Source organism: Rhopilema esculentum, chromosome 9, assembly GCF_057945365.1.
Source record: "Rhopilema esculentum isolate cy_ngs chromosome 9, ASM5794536v1, whole genome shotgun sequence".
Lineage (NCBI taxonomy): Eukaryota > Metazoa > Cnidaria > Scyphozoa > Rhizostomeae > Rhizostomatidae > Rhopilema > Rhopilema esculentum.
The window spans coordinates 5,453,243-5,476,142 of NC_142823.1; the positions used below are offsets into that span (position 1 = coordinate 5,453,243).

The window sequence follows — 22,900 nt, forward strand, 5'->3', positions numbered from 1 at the left end:
AATACAAGGGTCCTGAGATATATACTTACTTCGTTCATAAATTAGGGGCCCCGTGAAGGAATTCCATTTTTCTTCTCACCAAACGAAAAGGGTATACCGTATTTCCTCTTATGAAGGCCGCCCTTTCAAATCACATCTTAATAATTATTTTTCTTCAAATATTTCTTCTGTTGCCCGGTGAAAATCCCTTATGTGCCGAAGAATAAAATCTTGGGGTTACAGCACCCCCGCACCCCCTTCGCTTTGGAGACGCCCACGTGGGGGAACATTCGTCAAGCTTGCATTGGGATGTATTTTTCATTATTTTCCATTGTGGCGAAGAAAAACATTAGCAAAGATCGAAATTTCCTTATTACCTAAGAACAATGATATATTAGTGCATCAGTGGGTAAGAACGATTTGAGAAAACCTTTAAAGATGGCAGTACCCTGGGTACACCTGCGTACAATAAATAACAGTTTTGCATGAAATTTAGTAGCACGGTTGCCCTAGCTGATAAAATTGTTCTGCTTAGTATACGTGAGGGTAAATTTTCAAAACACAACATGCATTCATTTCATCTAATTTTTATCCGACACTGGCGTTATTCTTACGTTGTAATTATTTGTTTTGGTAAATCGAGCCTCGGTGTCTTATAAACTGCGTTCTTACAACGAAAAAAGACTGTACACTCCCCTGCTTAGTCAGGTCCACCACAGCTTTTCTGGGGCCTGGGATAAAAAGAAATAATGGGCACGTGATGACATCGTTAAAACTGTGGTTGTTGTTGTTAGGAATTTTGATATAATTTTTTACCTCTGTCTGGGGCCTGGGGCAATTTGCCCCCTGTCCTCTCGCCCCTCTCGGGGGGTTGTACTTAGTAACCAGCCGGAAAGTTTCCCAGCTGCTCTTTGGATTCTAAGGCATCGATCACATTATTCCTTTTTCACGGATAAACATGGTTTTTTCGCCTTTTGTACTGTATCCGAAACAGCACATTCAAAACAGGGCAACACGAAAACCGATCAAAAATGTCATGCGAAAACCAAAAGCGAAAAAAAACGTCATTGTGAAAGCGCAGACAGCGAAAACATCTTTTTGCAAGCTGATCAAAATGAAAACGAAGGTTAACTCAATAAGGTAAGGATCTTTGAATCCTGTTTCCAACACATAACATGATGGGTGTTTCCAGAAATATCCAACAAATACCACTTGTACATAATATACAAATATCTAGTGTAAAATATTCAATACAAAATATTGTCTATATCATAAAACTACGGGTCTACTGTAACTAAGATTTTTTACATTTTCTACTCGAATATAGTATCAAGTTTCCTATATACCCGATGAGACAGCAGTTGTGTTTTAAAACAAGTTAATACCGTTAAGAAACAGAAGTATTGGCAGTCAACCTGCAAACGGAAAGGCAGTCAACGGAAAAAGACCTTTGAAAAAAGAACTTTGTTAACCACGCCTAGACCACGTACTATTTCCATTGTTTTAAAAGTCTTGTTTATTGGCAGGAGGAAGGGTAAGAGTTTTTTGGAATCTAACAAGGAACAAAACTGACCCCTATTCTTGTTAATTCAATGAACATTACCCTGCTTCATGCAGATACAATAGTAATCGTGCATTTAGAACTATTGTGTAAGTTGATTGGGACGGCTTACTATCTCATAGATCATTTTTTTCACCGAGTCTCAAATGTAAGTCACCACAATTCTTCACTAAGAGCTGGAAGCTTTTCTTTGGATCGAAACAAACTGGTTTTGAACATTTTCAAGACGTTCATATCGAAATCAATAACAATGCCAAATCTTTTATAGAGATATAATTTGGAAACTTAAGTTCTGAGTTCTATCAAAAAGCTCGGAAATTCAATAACAAACGAGGCCTTTCAACTGCTATCTAAACGAGGCAACCAGCTTTGAAAGATCTAAGCGTACCTGCTCACTGTGTCTCGTGTCACGCCAAAAAGTCGCAACGAGAGTAAATTATCTCCTCCCGCACAACTCTAGGCAAATTAAATTGTAATTGATAAACCAAAAGAAAAAATAAAAAAAAATTACTTTTGGTAGGCTTGTTACAATATGGCCAATCAACTCTCTCGATCTCTGCCTGTAAGGGCTCGTTGAATCCATGATTTCCAATACTTTCAGTTACGAAAGTAGATAAATACGTGGTGTATTGTTTGGAAGAGAATACGATGTAACTTGGTATCACAACATAATTAGAATTGCCATCCCTGACGTGAACATCACAAAATAGCAACCTCATTTACTTAACAAAAAAGTCGACAATGCTAAATTTAAGAAGGATATTACCACAAATCATCAAATTAAAAAATTACGAAAAGATACAAAAAACGATCTGTCACAAAACTCCCATTTATACATAGAAATATAGTGGAATCCCCAAGCAGGGACACTTGCGGGACGTAGTTTGTAGAAGGTGTCCCTTGCCAGGATTCGATCACAGAGAAGAAAATTTAGGGGCACAATAAATTTTTTTTATGTTCCTCCTAAATGCTCTTCATCTTTATGGTGCTCCTCAATGGGCATTTTCAGTGTAACTCGCCTACTAAAATTAATGTTCCATTTAATGGTTCTGTCGTCAAGAGGATTCAGCCTACTCTGTTGTGACAATCAAATTTTTCTTACAATATTAATATACCAACAAAAAGGTTTTATTGGAAGCCATGATTTGTCACAGAAGGCTATCCTTGTATTAATATTTGCACACAAAATACAACATATACAGAAGCGGCAAAATGCAAAATTCAGATAATTGAAATCTTCAAAGGCAGAAAAACCAGTGCAAATCTGGGCCCAGCATTTAGAGACATGACAATAATTTTTTTAGGAGCTCCTTTCATTGGTCGTAGTGCAGGACCTCAGTCACGTGGGTCGAATATAATTTAAGTTTCTTATTGTTCATTTTTACAGCGGTTTCATGGACCTGTTCATGTCTTTAATTGATTTTAAATCTGAAGTAAAGGAATAACCTTAAAATTACAGGATTAACATACACAGTTTTATTTATGGAATATTTTTTTTGAGAAAAATGTTATCTCTCTCTACATAATGCTGTTAAAAATTTATATTATAGCTTATGCTCGGTATGTAGGGTAAAAATTAACAGTTCCTCCGCGGAAAACTGTAGAGGCAAGACTTACAGCTATCTGCCATCTTTTTAATGCCTCGCTTGCATTTTGGTGTTTTTATAAAACACAAGAATCGGTTGGAGAAAGTCGTCCTACAACAAAAGACAATTAAATTATTGTTTAATGATCTGACATACAGTGCTCGATACCGAAAATAAATGAGACATTTTCTTTATCTCTAAACAGAGAAATGTTGAGAGTGAAAAGTGACTTTGAAAGGAATAAATCTTTCATGTCAAGCCACTTGGGCTACCTTCCACGTGCCTACTAAGCAAGACAGCAAATTATAAAAAATTCAGGTGGGATTTATTTTCAGTGAAGAAGGACAACCGAAAATTAATCTCACCGAATTATTTTGAAACCGATAATTAAGGTTTAGTCTTACTGAAATTAGGGGTTTTTTACGCGGATTTTCACTGTAGTTGTAGTACTGTATAATTTTCCTCTACATGTATTGTATTGTATTGTATTGTATTGTATTGTATTGTATTGTATTGTATTGTATTGTATTGTATTGTATTGTATTGTAACGTTGTTTTTCGCATTGCCTTATGGAAAAAAGATCCTCAGAGCAACTCTAGTTAAAAATTCTGTTGGAGTCCCCTATCAATGGCAGAAAGTAGTCTCTTAACACAAATCACACGATCATGAACAAAAAATCGCCAAATAGCCTTTGAGGAAGAAAAAACCTTAACAACACCATGTATGCTTTAGAATACACAGATTCTATTACCAAATAACCTGCTTGTAAACAAACGGTGTCAGTATTAGCGAATGGATTCAATGGAAATATTTTAGAACAAGCTCCTTTTACATAAGAAAACATCACTTTTTGCCAAATCACAACCATCCATCCTTAAAAAGCACTATTTCCATTTATGAATAGTTGAAACATGACCTACCCTTCCCCGATGTAACTTTGTTTCTTTTCTGCAGCATATGATGAACCATGTTTGGAGAAATGATTGGGGAGGGGGGGGGAGTAATTCACCTATCCCCCTTCGGGACCAACACATTTTTCAAATTTTAAAAAAATCCATTCTGAAAGAAATTTTGATTTTTAACATCGACAGACCCCCTCTCTAAATACAGAGCAAGATAATAAGAGCATTTATCTACTTGTCAGATGCTCTCAAGGTCTGCCCACCTTGATCATAGGCGTCTTCCAAATACTGCAATTCTCCATCGTTATTGTATGACGCAATCGCTTGCTCCATGTACCGTTTAGCATCAATATGCTGTGATCTATCGTTGAGCAATGTGCCAAGCTGCAAAAAAAATTACAAAATCACTTTTCATTCGTACAAAGAAGCAAATCACATATTTCATTTAGTTCAAACAAAAACTGCAAAAAACATAACTCAGCCACAATTGTTAAAATACAGTATTGAAATAGAGTTATGACGTCACTAAAGTGATGGTGTCACAAAAATCTATTTTTAGAACTTTTAGAATTGAATCACATGACCTAAAAGAACATCATCAAATACACCCCAACAAATCAGTGTAATTTGGTCTCTGCTAATAACTTTATGAACTAAGTGAAAGTAAAATAATATGTTAGCAAACTTTAAATCTTTTGTTGGTCACATTGATATTTAACAAATTTTGAGGTATTTCATGGTGTTTGTTAGGCTATGTGGTCAAAAGTGAAAAATCCTAAAAAAATTATTTTAACGACGTCATACCTCACAGTTTATGTCTAACCGTGATCGATGGGGTGAGTGATGAGCTTGCGATCCTTGAGGTATAGCCCTTGTAATGTTGTAAGGTAGCTCGTAAGCGGTGTATAATTCGTCTTTGTAAAATGCTATTAACATCGAATAGGCAAAATTTCGAGAGGCCCACATTTTAATCTTGATAGGTTTTCTAGGTAGATTGCCTCCACAAATAGGATAAGATAAGGTTATCCTGCAACAGATTGCTTTCAAAAAGTGCTTGAGCAAAGCATTTGGCTGGATGTCAATCGATAACAATTCTATAATATGAATAACAATTCGACAGAGAATATATCAATAAAATTCGATTTACGGTGATGGAATCTTTACCAGTTGTGAGATCCCTTTTCAGCAGATGAATACTTAAACAAGCCCAAAGGAGCTCTACTTGAATTATACTAGCATACCTTGACACAAAGTTCGTTAAAATCTGGCCTTCTTGTTGGTATTTGATTCCAGCATGATAACATCACTTGATAAAGATTTTCTGAACAGTGTGACGGTCTCGACATCCGTTTTTCCTTCCTTAAGAAGGCTAATAATTTTTCAATGAGAGGGATATCTGAATATGGTAAATCTCCAAACGTAGCGATTTCCCATAATAGAATGCCAAAAGACCAAACATCGCTATCTGGAAAAGGAGAAGAAGATTAAAACCGTTTGAATCAATATAGGGTAAGAGGTAAGATAGTCAATTATAATAATTAAAATAAAAGTGACGACATTTTTTAACAAAATCAAAACTGCGAAAATATTTCTAATCAAAAGAAAAGTATTTTAAAAGAAAACATGCACATATTTGAACAATTTTTTTGCGGTACAGAACTTGAAAACTGGCTATCGATTCACAACTGGGTATATATTTTTCATCGTGTTCGTTTGGACCCTTATTCTGACGTTTTATACCCTGAGGAGTCTCAGACGAAAAAGCTTTTAGTAGTATGTTGTGAAATGTTTTCTTTTTTTCAAAGCAATCATAAATATATTTCAATTGCAGGCCGCAAGAAGCGCTCTACATTATCAATATAGTAAAGTTGTATACATAGATATTGTCTATAAACTTCGTGAAAACATTAACTTTGTAAGACGTCCTTGCAACTGTGCAATTTATTGAAAGTCTCTGCACCCATGTTGAAGAAGCCTTTCCTCGCGTATTCAGTTCTTATCCGTTAAAGGAATACACTGCATTGAACGCTCCTTGCATTTTTGAAGTGTTCTGATAGATACAGGATGGGCTTCAAAGATTCAATGACAGCAATTGCACGATTCATCTCGTAATGGTAAGTTTCTTCATTTCACACGGTATTCATTGATGCCCTGTGTAGCTCTTACAGTACTTCGAACCAACTGTCAATCAACGAATGGCCAATCAATAAACGCGTCAGTGGCATTACGCTTATTGATTGGCCCATTTTGATTGACAAATGGCTTCAGCCCCTTTAGTATATGTCGATTGCATTTAAGAACTGTCCAGAACACTGATGAATACCTATGAAATGAAGAAACTTAACAGTACAGTAAAGAATGTAAATGGCATTGCAAATAAACCCAAACTACTTTAGATGTGGGTTGAAAAAGAGGCTACTTGCGCAAAATCACAAGTGGCCTCCTTTCCAGTCTCCATCAAGAGGTCATGACAATGCTTACTTGTAGAGTATGTTCCACTGAAAAGAGCTTCGGGCGCCATCCACCGAACAGGTAGCTCCCCACCTGTAGTCTTTTTATAGTTTGAGTTTTGATAAATCGATCTAGCCAAGCCAAAATCGGATATTTTGCAAATATTTTCGTGGCCTAAAAGAATATTTCTTGCGGCGAGATCCCTGTGGATGATCGACATTGATGACAAGTACTTCATGCCAGACGCAATCTGCCAGGCGAAAGAAAGCCATTCCTTATCAGAATCAGCAGAAAGGCTTTTTAAATTGACATAATGACTTCTAAGCAGTGTCCGTTCAGATCTGCAAAAGAGATTCAGCAAACAATCACGCCAACATACATTTTCGGTACAGCAAACTGGACAGCCTCGGACACAAACCATTCTCTTAAATTACATCTTTTTCTCCGCAGGCATTGCTTGGAAAATATATCTTTTTCGATTGATCATAAAAGGATTATAATATTTTTGCCTAACAATCATGATATGTGTGTGTTAGACTCTAAAATTTAGAGTACCACAAGAATCATTATTGGAAAGTAAAAAATAACATTGTTACCAATACAATTATTATCTTTTTAAATAATAGAGATAAAGCTGAATATCATAGCAATGAATAACGATTCAATTTTCTTTAACAGATTCCCAGTCTTTATTACGGACTTCGAGAATGGCCCAACGTATTAGAAATGGGGTCTAATCTAATCGCACCCTCAATTTCTAGAAATATAGGTAAAATAACTGAATCTCAGGTAGGCCGAAAATGGTGTTAAGACAATCAAAGGCAAATGATGCTTTTTATAAAAAAGAAAGAGAAATGAAGCGAAGATCAGATAAAGGTAGATAGAGGAATATTATTGAGTGACAAGACGAGTCCTTACCTTATATAATTGAGAAGAGTTCCATTTGGAATAAATTCTTCAACAATATAGACATTATCTTCCGTTATGCACCAGCCTATGAGACCAACGATGTTTGGGTGCGGCGATAAAGCTTTTAACACTCTCAGTTCATCAAGCATCATTTTACGTTCACCTAACCCAGCTTTGTCTTTTAGCATCTTCACGGCGATTTCCCTCGAAGGTAAATTAGCCTCATCCAAGGTACCCCTCAGCACGACTCCAAACATACCAGAGCCACAAATTTCTCCAAGGTTCATGTCTTCATATGAGAGGAGTTTTCCTAGATGATAAGGAGAGCTTTTCGAGAGTGAGAGGCATATTATAGGGGCTTTTCTAAAACTTAATCGTCTTTAAGGTGTGGCTACAGGATTTATTTAGTAAACAATATGATTTGTGAAAAAAGAAAATATTAACTGGATAAAAAACCCCTGAAATGGACAAAATGCTTTGTAATCAATTTAGCCTTTGAATTTAGAACACAATTCAATACTTCAAATTTGTATTCAATTTTTTTACAAAATCGACGAGAAAATAATGAGTGTCTTTGAGATTGTAACTTATTCAAAGCCTTTTGTTAACGAAAAGGAGCTAACTCAAAGAATCTGCATTGAAAATCTGCATATAAGAAATTAACTTATAAGAGAATGCAGGCTAACATTTTCAAACTTCAGGGCCCCCGCCACTGACCTTTCACTGGAGGGGTCAGCTATGTAAAGAAAGTTTTCCCTTGTGGCGTAGGCCCTGAACGTACCAAAATCTAAGAAACTGTTTAGCCTGAATTTTTGCAATTCCTTGTAAATTCTTGTATGGAATAATAGTTTGTGAAATGATATAAATTTTCAAAGCAGTTTTCCAGAAACCAACTAGCGCTGCTCTTTAGAAACTAATTCCTTTCTGCCTAAATGTGTAAAACCATTACTTTTCAGGCTAGTCCTGCTATTTTCTTCAGCTAACAGAAACTGATCAGTCTGCCAGTCTGCTCTGAAAAAATGAGTTTCTTATATGCAGTCATTTACAATTCTTTAACAAGTAAAACTGGAATTGTGCGAAAACGAGCTAGAAACAAAATAACACTCGCAATCCCTTTGTCACCCCTGACTGCCAGTCTCCATCTAAGCGAGACCCAGAACCATACGAATTTGCAGAAAAAATCCACGAGCTGCAACCTAATACCCACCGAGCTGTACCCCGACAGATACGGCTTTAACGGGCAGTGCACAACATAAATCTATTATACCACTAGACTGTGATGGCCAAAGGGCAGGAAAATTACGGCTGTAGGCAGGAGAAAGGCCATGAAACAATGTAGTAGCTTGGAGAAAGGCCAATGCATAACTTTTTTTATTCATAGAAATTAATAACAATGCAATTTTACATTGAGTATACTACCCCAATTACTGTACTACACTACGGGGACGATACCATGAAGAGCGAAAGACAATGACTAATTCATGGCCGATACATAAAAACGCACAACATTAAACAAAGATAGAAAGAAATATAACTAAAACTAGGTAAACTAATTACGAATACAGAGTAAACAGACAAAAAAGTAGATGCTAATGTATAGGAGTGTGCAGCAATGGAATATTTAAAATCGTTCTGAAGCATGAATGAATTTGAGCATTGCCTGAAGTAGCTTCTTATTTAATGAATTTGAGTAAAACTTCATTTGAAAGGGACGAATGAGTAGCGCATAACTTATCTAGTGAGAAGAACTTACCGTTGTGCTTGAACTTTTCTTTTTTCCTGACAAAGCGCAAAGACTAAACCATAGATGATTTACTTAATTTCCATTTCTATGAAACTTTTATTGAGTTGGTACAAGGAAATATCTGAGGAAGGCAAATGGGACAAAATGTCTTCCGACGGAAGGCTGAGGCGCCCGAAGGAACTCTGGTCATGCCAAAACTCTATAGAAATGAAAAGAAGAAATACCTTACCTTGGCCGAGCGGTAAAATGACAGCATAATTGTTCTCTGCATCTTCTGCCTTTTCTTGCTTGTTCGCATTTGTGGGCATCGTCTGCCTCTTGATGGACATTTTTTCTCGGGCCTTTCGTATGGTTTCCACTGAAGGAACCGAAGGAGCACGGGCCGGGTAAATGTATTTTGGCTCCGCGATCAATTGCTCTTGATCTCCCACGGCTGTAGTTTCGTCCACTTCTTCGCTCTTGCGGTGATAAATGATGCTGGAATGGGTAAAGCTTGGCTCTCGATCAAGATGACGGTGACGCTTGGCAACGATGCATGCCACACCAATAATAATGAAGATTACGATGAAACCTGAAATGATATAAGGTCAGATACAGAAAAACGCAAACAGGTCCTTGTCATTTGTAACATAAACATAACACGGATGAAACAAGTGGCCTGGATACAGGGATCAAAAAATAAAGACAGCTTTCAAAAAATGGGATTCCATCAGTAGAGCTCCTCTGAACCACAACGAAGATGGCAGCACCTCTCGTTTTTATGTAATAGATATTTACTTTTTTCACAGTTTCAGATGGTTTTTCAAGAACAGCACGATGCTAACTACTTATTTAACTGAAGGAACACTAATAAAAAGCACAATAACCGGGTCATAGCGTTGCGTAATGTCAGATACCAAGAGGTGGCTTTCAAAAGCTTCGGTACAAAATTTTATGTGGCCTGATCCCATCAACGTTTCTGTATATCTAAATCTTTGAAAAACCTTTAGCATGAAAACCAATTTCCAAAGGAAGATGGAACTTTCTGGATCAAAAATAAAAAATTTCCGTAACTTGAGGGAGTAATGCTTACAGCTATTTCCAAGGTTCTAGATGTTTCCGAAATTTCAGATTTTTAAGTACTTGTTCTTCTGTAAAGAAATCATTATTTACTTTTCAGATTAAAGAATCTTAATAAAAAGCTTTTATGAGGACTTCATACTTGAATTCTGGGTAGCACTTTTAGCGATTTCATTACCTGCTAACAGTGGACAGTATTGATAAATTATGGGTCACACCTCGTTTTTCGCATTCCAGTTTCTCCCTATGTTCAGGTATCTAAACCGAAATATACGGGCAACAACAAAAACACCGAAATCTCTTACCTGTTGTGCATGCAATGATTATTATTGTTTTATTTGTCGACTTTTCCTTCTGGGCTGCTGGCTTGCCACCTTCATCCCTTTGAACAGCATCACCTTTCGCTTTCACTGTAATGATCTCCCAATCAATACCATTCTCATTTTTCCCAGTACAGTTATACGTCCGGACACCTTTGACAGACTGAATCAAATATCCAAAAGTTGATTTTACTTGCCAGTGTTTTGCACCGTGCTGAATATAGTTCTTTGCTAAAATTTCACCATTGCTTATCCACCATATTGAAGGGGGTGGAAAACCCTGTACTTCGCAAATTATCTCAAGTGATTCACCAGGAGCAACGGAATACTCGGGCCCCTGTGTTATCATTACTTCTGGCTTCATAAGGATCACAACCTTGGCCTAAAAAAAAGTAAAAGATAAATTCCCTTTAACCCTCTACATACCAGTAATACGCTTTTGACAAATGTTCAAGGGGTACATCATATCATCCCATCCTCTATGGAACAAAGATTTAATTCACTGGGTGCCAACGTAACGGTTTTGTAGAACCAAGCTCAAGATACAACTCCAAAAACAATTATGCAAGTCAAATACGTAATTTTTAGATTCGTTCATCATTTGACCGTATCTTATCATTATTATGTGAGCACTGCTGTTTTCGCGGGCCATTTCCCTCGTACCACCCGCCATGACCTCGTCCCCTTTAGTTTCTTCCACTTGTTTGAAACAGTTCGCTACAACATTAGAAATAAAACACATTTCCTGTTGAAAGGAATTTGCTAATAATAACAGAGACAAGAAGTTCTGATATAGGGCCAGAAGATCCATTTCTTAGCTTCGGTAAAAAAACTAATGATGTTTGCTTACTACAAACTAAATTGAAAAGTTAAAGATAAATAATGGTTTTGTCTATGTGTCAGAAATTGAATATTATATGTATCTTTCATTTTGTCTGTATCTTTCAATTAAAATCTGAAATTGTCCCAAAAACATCCAAAAATTAACATCCGAACAGTTTGAAATTAAAGCACAAAATTCAAATATTTGACAGGTAAAAAAATCATGTTTTTATTTTGTGTGTCATTTTAAAATGGCCTCTTTTTTATTTTACTTACCGAGGCAGTTATGGCACCCTTTTCATTGTTAACTGTAACGGCGTATAAGCCATTGTCTTCAGCTTTTGCTATTGATACCTCATAACTTGTTGTGATCAGTGAACCAGTCTAGAATCAAACAATAAACGGTATATCAAAGCTCTTTCTTTTAAAAAAATATCCTTTGACCAATATTAACTATAAACTAGGTTCACTTAAACGCGGCTAGAACGCTTTGAGTCAGTTTGTATTGCTTTTATTAAATTTTGCTTGACATTCAATAAAACTATCAAGTTTCGAGATGGCCTTCTATGGAACAACATGCCTGATTTGATGAAGTGAACCTCCAGTTGCCAAACTGGTGTGGAGGAAATTGCAATTTTTTGATTTGTAGATGATGTTTACATTATATACAACATATAATATTTCATTATAGATTTCTTCTTCTTGTCAATAGTTTATGTAAATAAGTTCAATTAATTATACATCTTAGAACGAGAACTCTGTACAAACTCAAAATTAAGACATTGTATTACCATTATAATTTATCAGTGGGCAGAGAATAGAAAATGTACACAAGAGGTCAGCCTAGCGCTACACGACGAAATTTGAAACGGGTATCAAATTTGGAATCGCTTTATCATGGCAAACATCTTGCAATCTTGAGCACAGCTGTTGAGACAAACCCCTGAAAGCATGCCGGGCAGAGCATGGACGTAAATTCTGACACTTTTCCCTCCTCCAGTCAAAGCTGGTGCATATGTGCCCTAATAGCTGAGAAATAAACATTGAAATGGGGAGGGGGATGTAAAAGCTCAAGGCCATTTCTGCGGGATTGTAGCCCTAGCGACTTTTAAGAGGCTGAACTCAAATCCCTAGCATCATCACACATTATATCAAGGGCACAGATGGGATTCAATTTTGGTATCTGCTATCTATTCTGATAAATTAATGTAGGAAGATCAGAAAACACAACATGTTCACGGTTTACAAAAAATCGAAAAGCAGCAATATCTCATTGAATTACTTGTAGTCTGCCCCTCGTACAGCCCCTCGTACAACCCCTCGTACAGCCCCTCGTACAGCCCTTCATACAGCTCCACCTGCACCCCCTAGCAATTGCATTTAAACTGTTCATCACAAGCATTTTCACCTTATTCCAACTGATGTCCCTCTTCACAACTTGATCATTTCGCAGCCACGAGATCTTCAAGTTGTAATCACTGCCATAAAACGAGGCAACCAGCTTGAAGCTCTGACCCGCGTTTAAGGTTTTATTTATTGGCTTTATTTTCCAAGTTGGATTCTCAACGACGTTTACTTGAATATCTTGAGAGCTATAACCCACTTTGTTTTTAGCAGTGCAAACGTATATGCCACCTTGACTCGGTAAAGCATAGGCAAAAACAAGTTTGTGTCTTTCCATCTAGGTGAAGTAAAAAAGAGAATTCGCAATAAATATTCGTTTAATAATCGAAACAAAAATTGACAATAAGTAAGAATGACAATTAGGATCCTCAAAAACACAATATAATCATTGCATATATATTAAAGGCAGTTTGGAGGAGGAGAGTAGGGGAAAATTGACTCGGAAGCAACATAACAAAAAACAAAAACGCATTCAACATAAGCGACATCCCAAATTCACTGTGTTGAAATTTCTGCTATCTCCAGTAAAAAGTAAAAATCACGCAACTACCTTGAGAAAACAAGTAATTACCATATCCCTATCAGCCATAAAGTGTTGAAGCATGACTACCCCCCGTCAGGGGGTTGCAGCTCCTAATATGTTTTCTATTACCTAATATGTTTATGAAAGAAACCCGATGGGAACCAACCGAACGGAACCCCCTTCCAGGTGAACTTTGATCCCCCCCTCCTCCATATGAATTTCGATCCGAAGACACCAGTGAGTTTTTGCAAATTTAAGCAACGGAGTTACGCAACAATGATTGGGGGGGGGGGTGTTAAAAAACTAATTAGATTTTCGTGCCATACCCTTCAAGTCACTGGTAAATGATGGAAACGCCCATTTTTAAAATTCTGTTTTTAACTTCAAGGTAAAGAAGATAAGAAGATAAATAAAGTAAAATATTGGCGTTACTCTGTTACTTGCTGACTGCCAAAAAAAAATTTTACCGCATGGAAGCAAAATTTACCGAAGGACACAGAAATATTGGGGGTGTCGCACCTTCTACGACCCCTGTTAAATCCGTCCCTGAGTGTGCCTCTTCCAGTGTAACTGAATTATCGTTTATAAAAATGTTTCTCAATCAAATTAAAAATATATGACTGCATTTGAACTTGGTTGATAAAAGGCAACGGTGGAAATAAAAGGGGGTTAATCGAAGAAAACCTTGCTCTTCTGAGCAGCAGGGGGTTGATTGTGGCGAGGTTAATCGGCACGTGTGCTAATGTCTCTACTGAGAGGCAGGAGGTTTGTTACTCCTCAGTAAAATTGCTCTTTACCCAGGTCAAAAGAATCTTGTATGCATTTTTTAACATCCAGATAGAGCAGAGACAACAACTTCTCCTAATCTAGCAACATACGCCATCACGCAAAAATGCAAAACATTTCTGGATCTCCGCTCCAATCAAGATTTACACACGTCAAAACTTATATGATAAACAGTTTGATAAAAAATAAAGGATTCGTGTTTGTAAATTTTATGATCGAATCGTTTTATTGCGGTAGTCTTGCGTATACTATATTAGATGGTAACATTTTCGATAAAATTGCATCATCCTCCGAATCTTGAAAAAGGCTATTACGTAAGGAAGTGCCCATCAATCACAAGTCATGTAGAAAAGACAGTTTATTCATTGATTGTTTCAAAAAATGGCTTTCACAAAGGGAAGGCCAAACAAATTTAATTTATCTTTGTTCCTAGCATACAAAATAAATCCAGTTGCGTAATCTTCGATTTCGCCGAAGCAGCAAGATTTAGTTCCAGGAAACTGAAATCTCTCTTTACGTTTCTAGCTTTGAGACAGCCACGTAGCTGTAGGGGGGGGGGGCATGGGCGGCTGTGCCCCCCAAATGAAAATTTTGACAACAGCTTGCCCCCTTTGGCTACAGTTTTTCCAAATGATATTTTGAAAATTTGGCATATTTAGAATTCCATGACCTTGATTTTGTCCAAATATATCTGTTTGTTATATATCTGTTTTCTTGTTTTAAAGCCTGCCCCTCTCAGGTATGGTTCTTGCTCGAGTTTGCCCTCCCTAGCCGACACCTACAGCTACGTGGTTGCTTTGAGAAGCCTTGAAATCGAATAATTGCAAGCAAATATACAAATACATAATAGAGGACGTAATGGCCTTTAATTATCCTTTGAGTATATTGCACAGTTTCAAGAAATTTGGTGCGTTCTGTAAGGATACACTGGATAACATTGTGATACAAAAGTAAAATGAAAAAATTCTCAGAGAATCCAGTGAGGGTGATCTGCAGAAGAAGTTTTCTGCAAAATGCCCTTAGACCTAAATTTACCCCCCCCCCCACCCCACCACAAATTATAGTCCTCTTGTTATGACCTTGAATAAGTAGAGAAATTGTGCATGAGAAGATTAATTCAGCTTCTATGGAAATTTTACAGGGAGAGCATTCTTGAAATTCAATTTCTATTATTAGATAGAAAGGCAGCTGGGGGAAGTACAACTCAACTCATGTACCTCTGAATAGCCATCAATGAAGTTTAGATCAACTTTAAAAGCACACTATTAATGTTGCAGAAAACAAAAGAATGTTTATATGTTGAGCCTTGGCTCAAAATTTGTGGCTTTGTTTTATTCTGGGAAACCTGGCTTTATCAAAAACCTCTCCTGCAATTTACCCTTGCACAAATTTGGACTTGCTGTTGCATTTTCTCTAAGTTGTTTTTTATTTTTTATTTTATCATCTTACAAAATGTCATAGCTCTGACCCGCGTAATAAATATCAGAAAATGTAGAATAAGGTACTGAGCAAATTTATAAATAACATTACTAAAAACTCACCACTACATGATTGTTCCCTAACTTTGAATCCTTACTCTCACATGAGTAAGTAATATCAGTTGGCACTCCATCAGCTCTGCATTCCATTCTATACTCTTGTCCTCTATACAGCGTTATTTCATTTGGAGGAAAGCCTTGCAAGAACCTTGGAATGTAAAAACTAACAACTTTAACTGTTATGGTATGGTTGTCTCCTTTACCCATGATGCTGTGACCCTCACATGAATAGCTTCCTGTATCTGAAGGAGCCAACTTATAGAAACACATCCTATGGTTTGAGATATTGGCTATGCTGCCCCATTTGTGAAAACTGCAAAAAAGATAATTCTATATAAGAAACGCCCTTTAACATACCAAAATTTTGAGCAAAGTGAGTGTAAATAGTGAGCTGTGGTCAGGTAGGCTAGAGTAAAAAAGGGTCTGGCAATAAATTGTTCAAAATATACTTGAAAATGCAGGGGTAATAAGCATCAGCATAAACAAAAAGGTAGGTCTACTGACAAAACATCATTTTCTATCTGTCTTGCATATTATGCTTATAAGTAAGGTAAAGTTGTCTGACGATCATATCAATGCAAAACTAGGGGCTGCTATTAACAACCAGTTCCCTCTCTACATGATCATATCAATGCAAAACTAGGGACTGCTATGCTAACAACCAGTTCCCTCTCTACATGATTATATCAATGCAAAACTAGGGGCTGCTATTAACAACCAGTTCCCTCTCTACATGATCATATCAATGCAAAACTAGGGACTGCTATGCTAACAACCAGTTCCCTCTCTACATGATTATATCAATGCAAAACTAGGGGCTGCTATTAACAACCAGTTCCCTCTCTACATGATCATATCAATGCAAAACTAGGGGCTGCTATTAACAACCAGTTCCCTTTCTACATGATTATATCAATGCAAAACTAGGGGCTGCTATTAACAACCAGTTCCCTCTCTACATGATCATATCAATGCAAAACTAGGGGCTGCTATTAACAACCAGTTCCCTCTCTACATGAAAGTCCTAGAAAGAGTCCGATAAAAAGCCCCCAAAACTAGAAGTGGATCACTTAGCATGTGTCAAATTTGAAAATTATCTGCTTACAGTAAAAATCACTTGTGCATAAATTGCAATGACTACATACTTAGCACATCTTAGGCCTGTCTTTACCATAAGCAACTTAACATGCCATGATTTTATTGAAAATTCCTTATTTTTCTTGAAATTTTCGAACTGTTATTTTGTAAAACATTGACAGGGTGAACTGAAGATTTTTCCTTTATTGAAACAGCTGTCACAAAAAAAGCCCTGGGTGGAACAGACAACTTTCAATAGAACTTTGATATGAAAAAAAGAACATAAAGCAGAACATGCAGCAAGTAGAAATTAAGGAAAAAAGGAAAAACATTCTGTGGTATTGATATTGACAACTTGAATAGAGCCAACAAAGCAATCTTTATGCTTTGAAATTAATTTTATATGTTGTCACAAATAATCTCTTGCCCCAGATAACCAAAATTGTGGCATTCAGGGGGAATTCAATTGGATCTGTCAAAATTGTGCAATCAGAATATTTTTGCAGTTATTTCTTACAATTGTTTAAAATGTTTTATCATTTTTGGCACACTTTTGTTGCGTTTGATTATTTCCATTCTTCAAATGGATTTCATTACTTCAAGAGGTCCTTTTTGACCTTAAGGCTCTTGGGCTGGGGCAATTTGCCCCTCTCTTGGCAGCCCTGACAACAGTAAGTAAGCTTAAGATATATGAGAATGGATAGTGTCCCTCCCATCCTTAATCCTTTTGAGGACGCTACTTGCATAGAATATTGTATCTGTTATTTTCTTTAAGTCTCCCACTTTGTGTTCTGGTAGGTGTAGGTTACAATATATCTTTCCATCTATGTTTATCCTTGCCTTTTGGGAGATAACATTGTCTAATCTTAAAAAATTTGAAGCTGACCAGTAAAGAATTCTCCTGTCCTCTACGATTGCATGCGGGGATAGCTCAGTTGTTAGAGGCGCTGACTATAGACCCAAGGGTCCGTCGTTCGAGTCACTGGCATCAGGGGCGCCTACACAAGGGGGGCTAGAGAGGCAGGTGTCCCTCCTGCCCTTTTCGAAGAGGGGCAGAGGGGGCAAAAAGTGCCTTGAAATATGATGACCACTTTGACTACTCTCGTTGTGTTAATATCTATTAGAAAATACTAGAAAGATGATAACACCAGCACAAAAATGCAGAGAATGAAAAGTTTGTATGTGACAAGGTCAGCCACAAGAGAGAGAGCGGCAAAGATAATAGATGATAAACAAACGGCGTGTTCCCTTAGAAATACCACAGGAACCTAAGGAGGGTAGATTGGTATAAAAACTTAGCGGGAAATCAAAATTTTACAACCAGCCCATTTATAACAGCCATGATTTTTATAAAACCAAATATTGTGAATAGCGACAAGGCTATTTAATACCTATTTTCATTTATGGATAATTTCGTCAACATTTTCTTTATGTTTAGAATCTTTGATGGTAAAAAAGCCAGCTGTAGGGGTGGCACATATTCAAGTCAATATTATATCATGTTACCCCAGCTTCGCTCCCCTCCCACCTAGGAATGCTCGATTATGTTAATAGAAAAATTCAACGATTTGCCCTCGGCACCAACACTGCCCCTCCGGCCCTAATCTTGTGCAGGCGTCCCTGACTGCCATGACTAAACTTTCGACCAGAGTGGGAAGAGTCGCCTGCTCTCTGTAATTCCAACCATAGGAATCACGAGGTGTGGTCACATCGAGAGGAAGGACCAGGACACTGCTCCATAAGCATAAGCTTCTCAGTGTCCTAAAAACTACCTTCGGATGCTACGTAGAAACAAATTCAAATACAAAGATAGAATTGTTTGCTGCCCTTTCAAAGCCCACTTATTCATTTAACTGAAATAGAATAATTTATCTATTTCTGTGCAGCACTCAAGGTCTGAATAATTTGTGCACCGAAGACAAAGAATAATTTTTTTTGTACATCAAACTGTGCACCAACAAGATTTGCTGTGTACCAACAAGATTTGCTGTGCACCAACAAGATTTGCTGTGCACCATATTATCCAGTGCACAACGTTTTATTTCCATACTGGGTCAGTTCTGGCGTTAACGGCCTAACTCTAATAAATGGGGTAAGTATTTGTCGATTATCAGTTTACATTTCGGGTATAGTCATCATCTAGAATTCAAAACAAGGTATATATGTTTTATGACTCACCTTTTCCCTCCATCATCTCTAGGTATTTCAATGCCATTTTTGTACCATGTAACATTCACGGGATAAAGTGAATAAAACTTGCAAAATAGACACCTTCGTTCATTTTCATATGCAGTGAAGGATTGAATACTTTTCAAAAATTTTGGGCCTGAATGGCATAGGGCTGGATAAAACAACCAGAACAACTGAAGGAGATATATCAATCTTGGCAGCATCTTTGGTTCCTTTTGATTATTTTCATAGTATTAGTCTTTTGATCCACTTCTGTCTAGATCCATCAATGTCTAAGGAACTTCTATTCCAACAAAAACGAAACCGAAACCAACCCCAATATGAGTTTCCCTCCCAGCCTCTCTCCAGCGCAACAGGAAGTAGATCAAAGTCTCAAAACTCTGACGTGAGAAACCAAATGTGTTTGCAGGAAGTATGTGGGTTTATTGCATTTGGGTGCGCCAGTGCAAGAAAGGAAATTAAATTCCATACGTGATTATATATAACAGTAGATGCGATCACCCAAAAGGGGATTTTGGGATTACTGTTACCCTAACATTCTCACCCGGAAGCAAAGTAGACTCAGAAGTAAAAACAAGATTGAACTTGAGTACTCTGGTTTCCTAACTTTTTGGAAATTTCAACACCCGTTGTTTCTTAGGAATTTCTTAAATATGACGCCATAAATTTTAACGCTGGCATCCTTTTTCAATTTTTTCACGCTAAGAAATTTCCCAAGAGACACACGTTGGAAGGATTTTCTTCGCTTCAGTTCATCAATGATTCTATCATATTCAAATTCTTGTGACACTTCTGTGAAGAGATTTTCTTTAGTTCTAATGCTATGCGTAGATGAAGGAAGTGTATTTTTTAGTATCCGAGACTCTATTTTCTATGCCAACCAGCCAGTCATCATGATGGAATGCCACAAAATTTCTTAATTCTCGACATTCTCAAAAGTAAATTGTTTTTTATTTCGGTCTTACGTTTTATATTACCAAAAAAGTTTTTACAGTTTCTTAAAGGTAATGTGTCTAGCTAAAGCAAACAACTCTGCGGGGGTTTTTAGAAACATGTGATTTTTCATGTCATCGTCCCAGCCATTACAGTCGTTCTGTTTATTTATCCTGCTGCGAGGTTAGCTTTTCATGTGAGCAGTTTTGCATCGCAAGAATACTAACCAATCGCAAACCGTTATTTGATGGGTGGCTTGACAAGTTGGGTATACGCAGTCCTTTTATATGGACACATTACCTTTCAATACCAAGTGCTAATCGAAGAGCAGTTCACTCTTGCAAATAGTGTATGAGATTTCAGAGAAAAGAGCCCTTGCCGCCAATTCCAAACTGTGGGCAGCCAGTTAAATGCTTCAAAATATTTGGGGGCTCATCGCCCCTAAACAATGCTGCATTGATCTTGGTTTCGAAGAATTCTCCTTGCACACAGATTGTCAATTCTCTTATCACTGTCAGCTTTTTTCAATATCAGATCAATTTATCTGCTGCTATCTACCAGTTTCTCAATAATAATTTGGGCTATCTTGAATTTGGGCTATCTGGAAATTCTGTTAAAGTCTTATATATTTGTACTTGTCGAATAGCATGCTTGTTAAGTCCAACTTGTCGAGTAGCATGCATCCCCTATTTAAAGTTGGTACACAAGTACTTTAATAGCAGAGATATCCCAAAAACTGGGGGAAGGGGACGAAAAATCTTAAGACCGCCTTGTGAAACCATGTTCTGCTTTGCAATAAAAATAGCAGCCTGACTTTAAATAGCCCGCCCCCTTTTTGCCGCGCCGTTGTCCATAGTTATTTAACGTTTGCCGAAAATGGTTTTTCTTAGGACGGTGGAATGGCCAATCATCGTGGGCTAAGGGCCTAGACTGCTTGTAGAAGGACACTATAGATGTACCTTTTGAATTCGTCTTTTTAATATCAGAAGAGCTTATTTAACTACTCTAACCACAGGAAAGAAAAACGAGTACGATTTATATACAATTTAAACTAGCAAAAACGTTTATGCGTAACAAACTTTCTCATTTTTATTATTGTAATAATTCAGGCCCGTCGCTAGCTATGGTGCTTAAAGACGGTTTCCAGGTCCCATTTCCCGACAAAGTGGATGGGCCATCAATTATTTGCCGACAAGTTTGAACATTTGCTGACTAAGCACCCCTTGATGGCGAAAAACTCTTCGCTTTCGCCACGGAATGTTTTTCGAGAGGGGTGTCACACCCCACACCTATAGCGACAGTCCTGGAGAATAAGAAACCTATCAAGGTGTCATAATTTCATCAGCACTGATTCCATCATGATCTGAATTTTCTAGCGAGCAGCGCCAAAGAAGGAACAAAAATGGTACAAAGGATTTACTGGCATAGCCAGAAAGTAAAACAAATTGTTAAGCTCTGGGTAGCTTTTTACAAAAGAGCCTTCTTCGCTAAATGTGGTTGCTAACTTTTTAAAATATGGGTCAACAAATTGAGGGGTGTGAGAACATAATGATAGAAAATGGCCCCCTACTGTCTCTAGGCAACTCCTTTGATGAAAGGAAATGGTACTCTACTGTCTCTAGGCAACTCCCTTCTAACAATCGGTACAGAAAAACTTATAATCTGGAGACAAATCTAAAGAGCGGTTCACTTGTCAATAGGAACGTGTGAAAACACCGTCCTATAGATAACAATTAAGGTATACAGTAAATAAAGGAAGTATTCTGATGAGTGAGCCATCCCCCTTACTATATCTAACCCAAACATCGATAGGGGTTGCTCTGTGTTCACAACGACGGGGATGTGTAGTCTTGATAGCGCATTCTTGAAATCTTTTGGGTGATTCAGTTTCTAACAAGCATCACTGGTAATCAAAATGTATCCAATTTAGTGATGATTAAAATGTTTCATTTAAAGAAGGAAATGAGGACAGAGAGACATGGCTTGTTTGAATAGCTTCTGGTTCGTCTGAATTTGTCCCAATATCGTCAATTCAGGAATCACAAAAATGCATTGTGGTGTATCCGCATTTCTTAGAATTGGTTTTATAGTCTGTGCATTCACAATGCACTCTAACTATTCTGTTCCACAAAAAGAGCAGAAACCTGAAAAAGAACACGGTAGTTCTGTAAGGCCAATTTTCTAAATTTGTCTTGGTTAAGTCAAAAGGATATAAGATACAGGTTTTATTGACTTTTGAGCAGGGACGTCGGAGCACATTTTGAGGTGGGAGGGGGCACTAGACGGATTTGCAATTTTATGGTTGTTTTTCCAACATCAATTCTCTTTGATGCCACAACATCAATATCATACTCGAACAAAAAAGTGGGGGCATGGCTAAAGCCCCAAGCATCTTCCCCCAGCACCCCCAGCCCATCCGGCTCCGGTGTGCCTGTCAAGCATCCCAAACCAAATTTTGAAGATGCTATGGGATTTGAGAAAAACGATTGCCCGGAGTCTTACCAATGTGTGCACTGGGGCAATGAAGGTAATCACACAAACAAATGAACTTTGAATAGTATGAGAAACTTCGTTTGCAAGGGGTTCTGGGGGCTTTCTGGGGATGCTTTGAATCTGAACCAGGTATTAAGAATTTATAATCTATATTATTCCTCATGATAGATATATATGTATTTTTATTTTGTAGTATGTATTACTTTGTAGTAGGCTTGAATTAGCTTTTATTTTGTAGCTATCTTTATATGCCTACTTTAAATAAATAGATGATAATAATATTAATGGTATTGGCGGGTTGGGCATTTAACAAATTGGACGCTCTGCCTTACGCAGGAAGTAAATGACCTGTAGATTGATTAAAATCAATTTAAAAAAGTACTAGCAACTTACATTTTTATATATCTATATACTTTTTTGAATTCACCATTGCAGATTTTCATTGATTAATTCTGAAACTTTTATTCGATCAGCCTAGAATAAAATGATACAAACTTATCAATATTGAATAAAATACTATAATGATTAGCCAGTATACGTCAAACAAAGGAACCAAAAGAAAGTGATGTCACCACAAATTACTCACCATCGGAAATGAAAATGTAGTGGTAAGAAAATCAGG

General features: G+C 37.2%; 2 protein-coding genes across 4 annotated transcripts in view; both read right to left on the bottom strand.

The window, feature by feature from the left end:
* Window positions 1-1,126: 1,126 nt before the first annotated feature.
* On the bottom strand, window positions 1,127-19,190 carry LOC135688754 (fibroblast growth factor receptor 4). The gene is made up of 11 exons (XM_065205729.2): window positions 18,841-19,190; window positions 15,589-15,898; window positions 12,743-13,015; window positions 11,611-11,718; window positions 10,498-10,894; window positions 9,363-9,704; window positions 7,399-7,699; window positions 6,511-6,821; window positions 5,271-5,494; window positions 4,293-4,413; window positions 1,127-3,237 (listed from the first exon to the last, which is right to left on the bottom strand). The coding sequence occupies exons 1-11, from the start codon at window positions 19,053-19,055 to the stop codon at window positions 3,203-3,205; spliced, it is 2,637 nt and encodes an 878-aa protein (XP_065061801.2). The 5' UTR covers window positions 19,056-19,190; the 3' UTR covers window positions 1,127-3,202.
* Window positions 19,191-19,306: 116 nt separating this feature from the next.
* Window positions 19,307-22,900, bottom strand: part of LOC135688758 (nuclear receptor-binding protein) — a 37,138-nt gene continuing 33,544 nt past the window's right edge. For all 3 annotated transcript variants that reach the window (XM_065205741.2, XM_065205740.2, XM_065205739.2), the window contains 2 exons: window positions 22,672-22,752; window positions 19,307-21,929 (listed from right to left, as the gene is read on the bottom strand). In XM_065205741.2, the coding sequence (XP_065061813.1) occupies window positions 22,702-22,752 (51 nt within the window). In that variant the 3' untranslated portion in view covers window positions 19,307-21,929; window positions 22,672-22,701. The remainder of the gene's footprint in view (window positions 21,930-22,671; window positions 22,753-22,900) is intronic.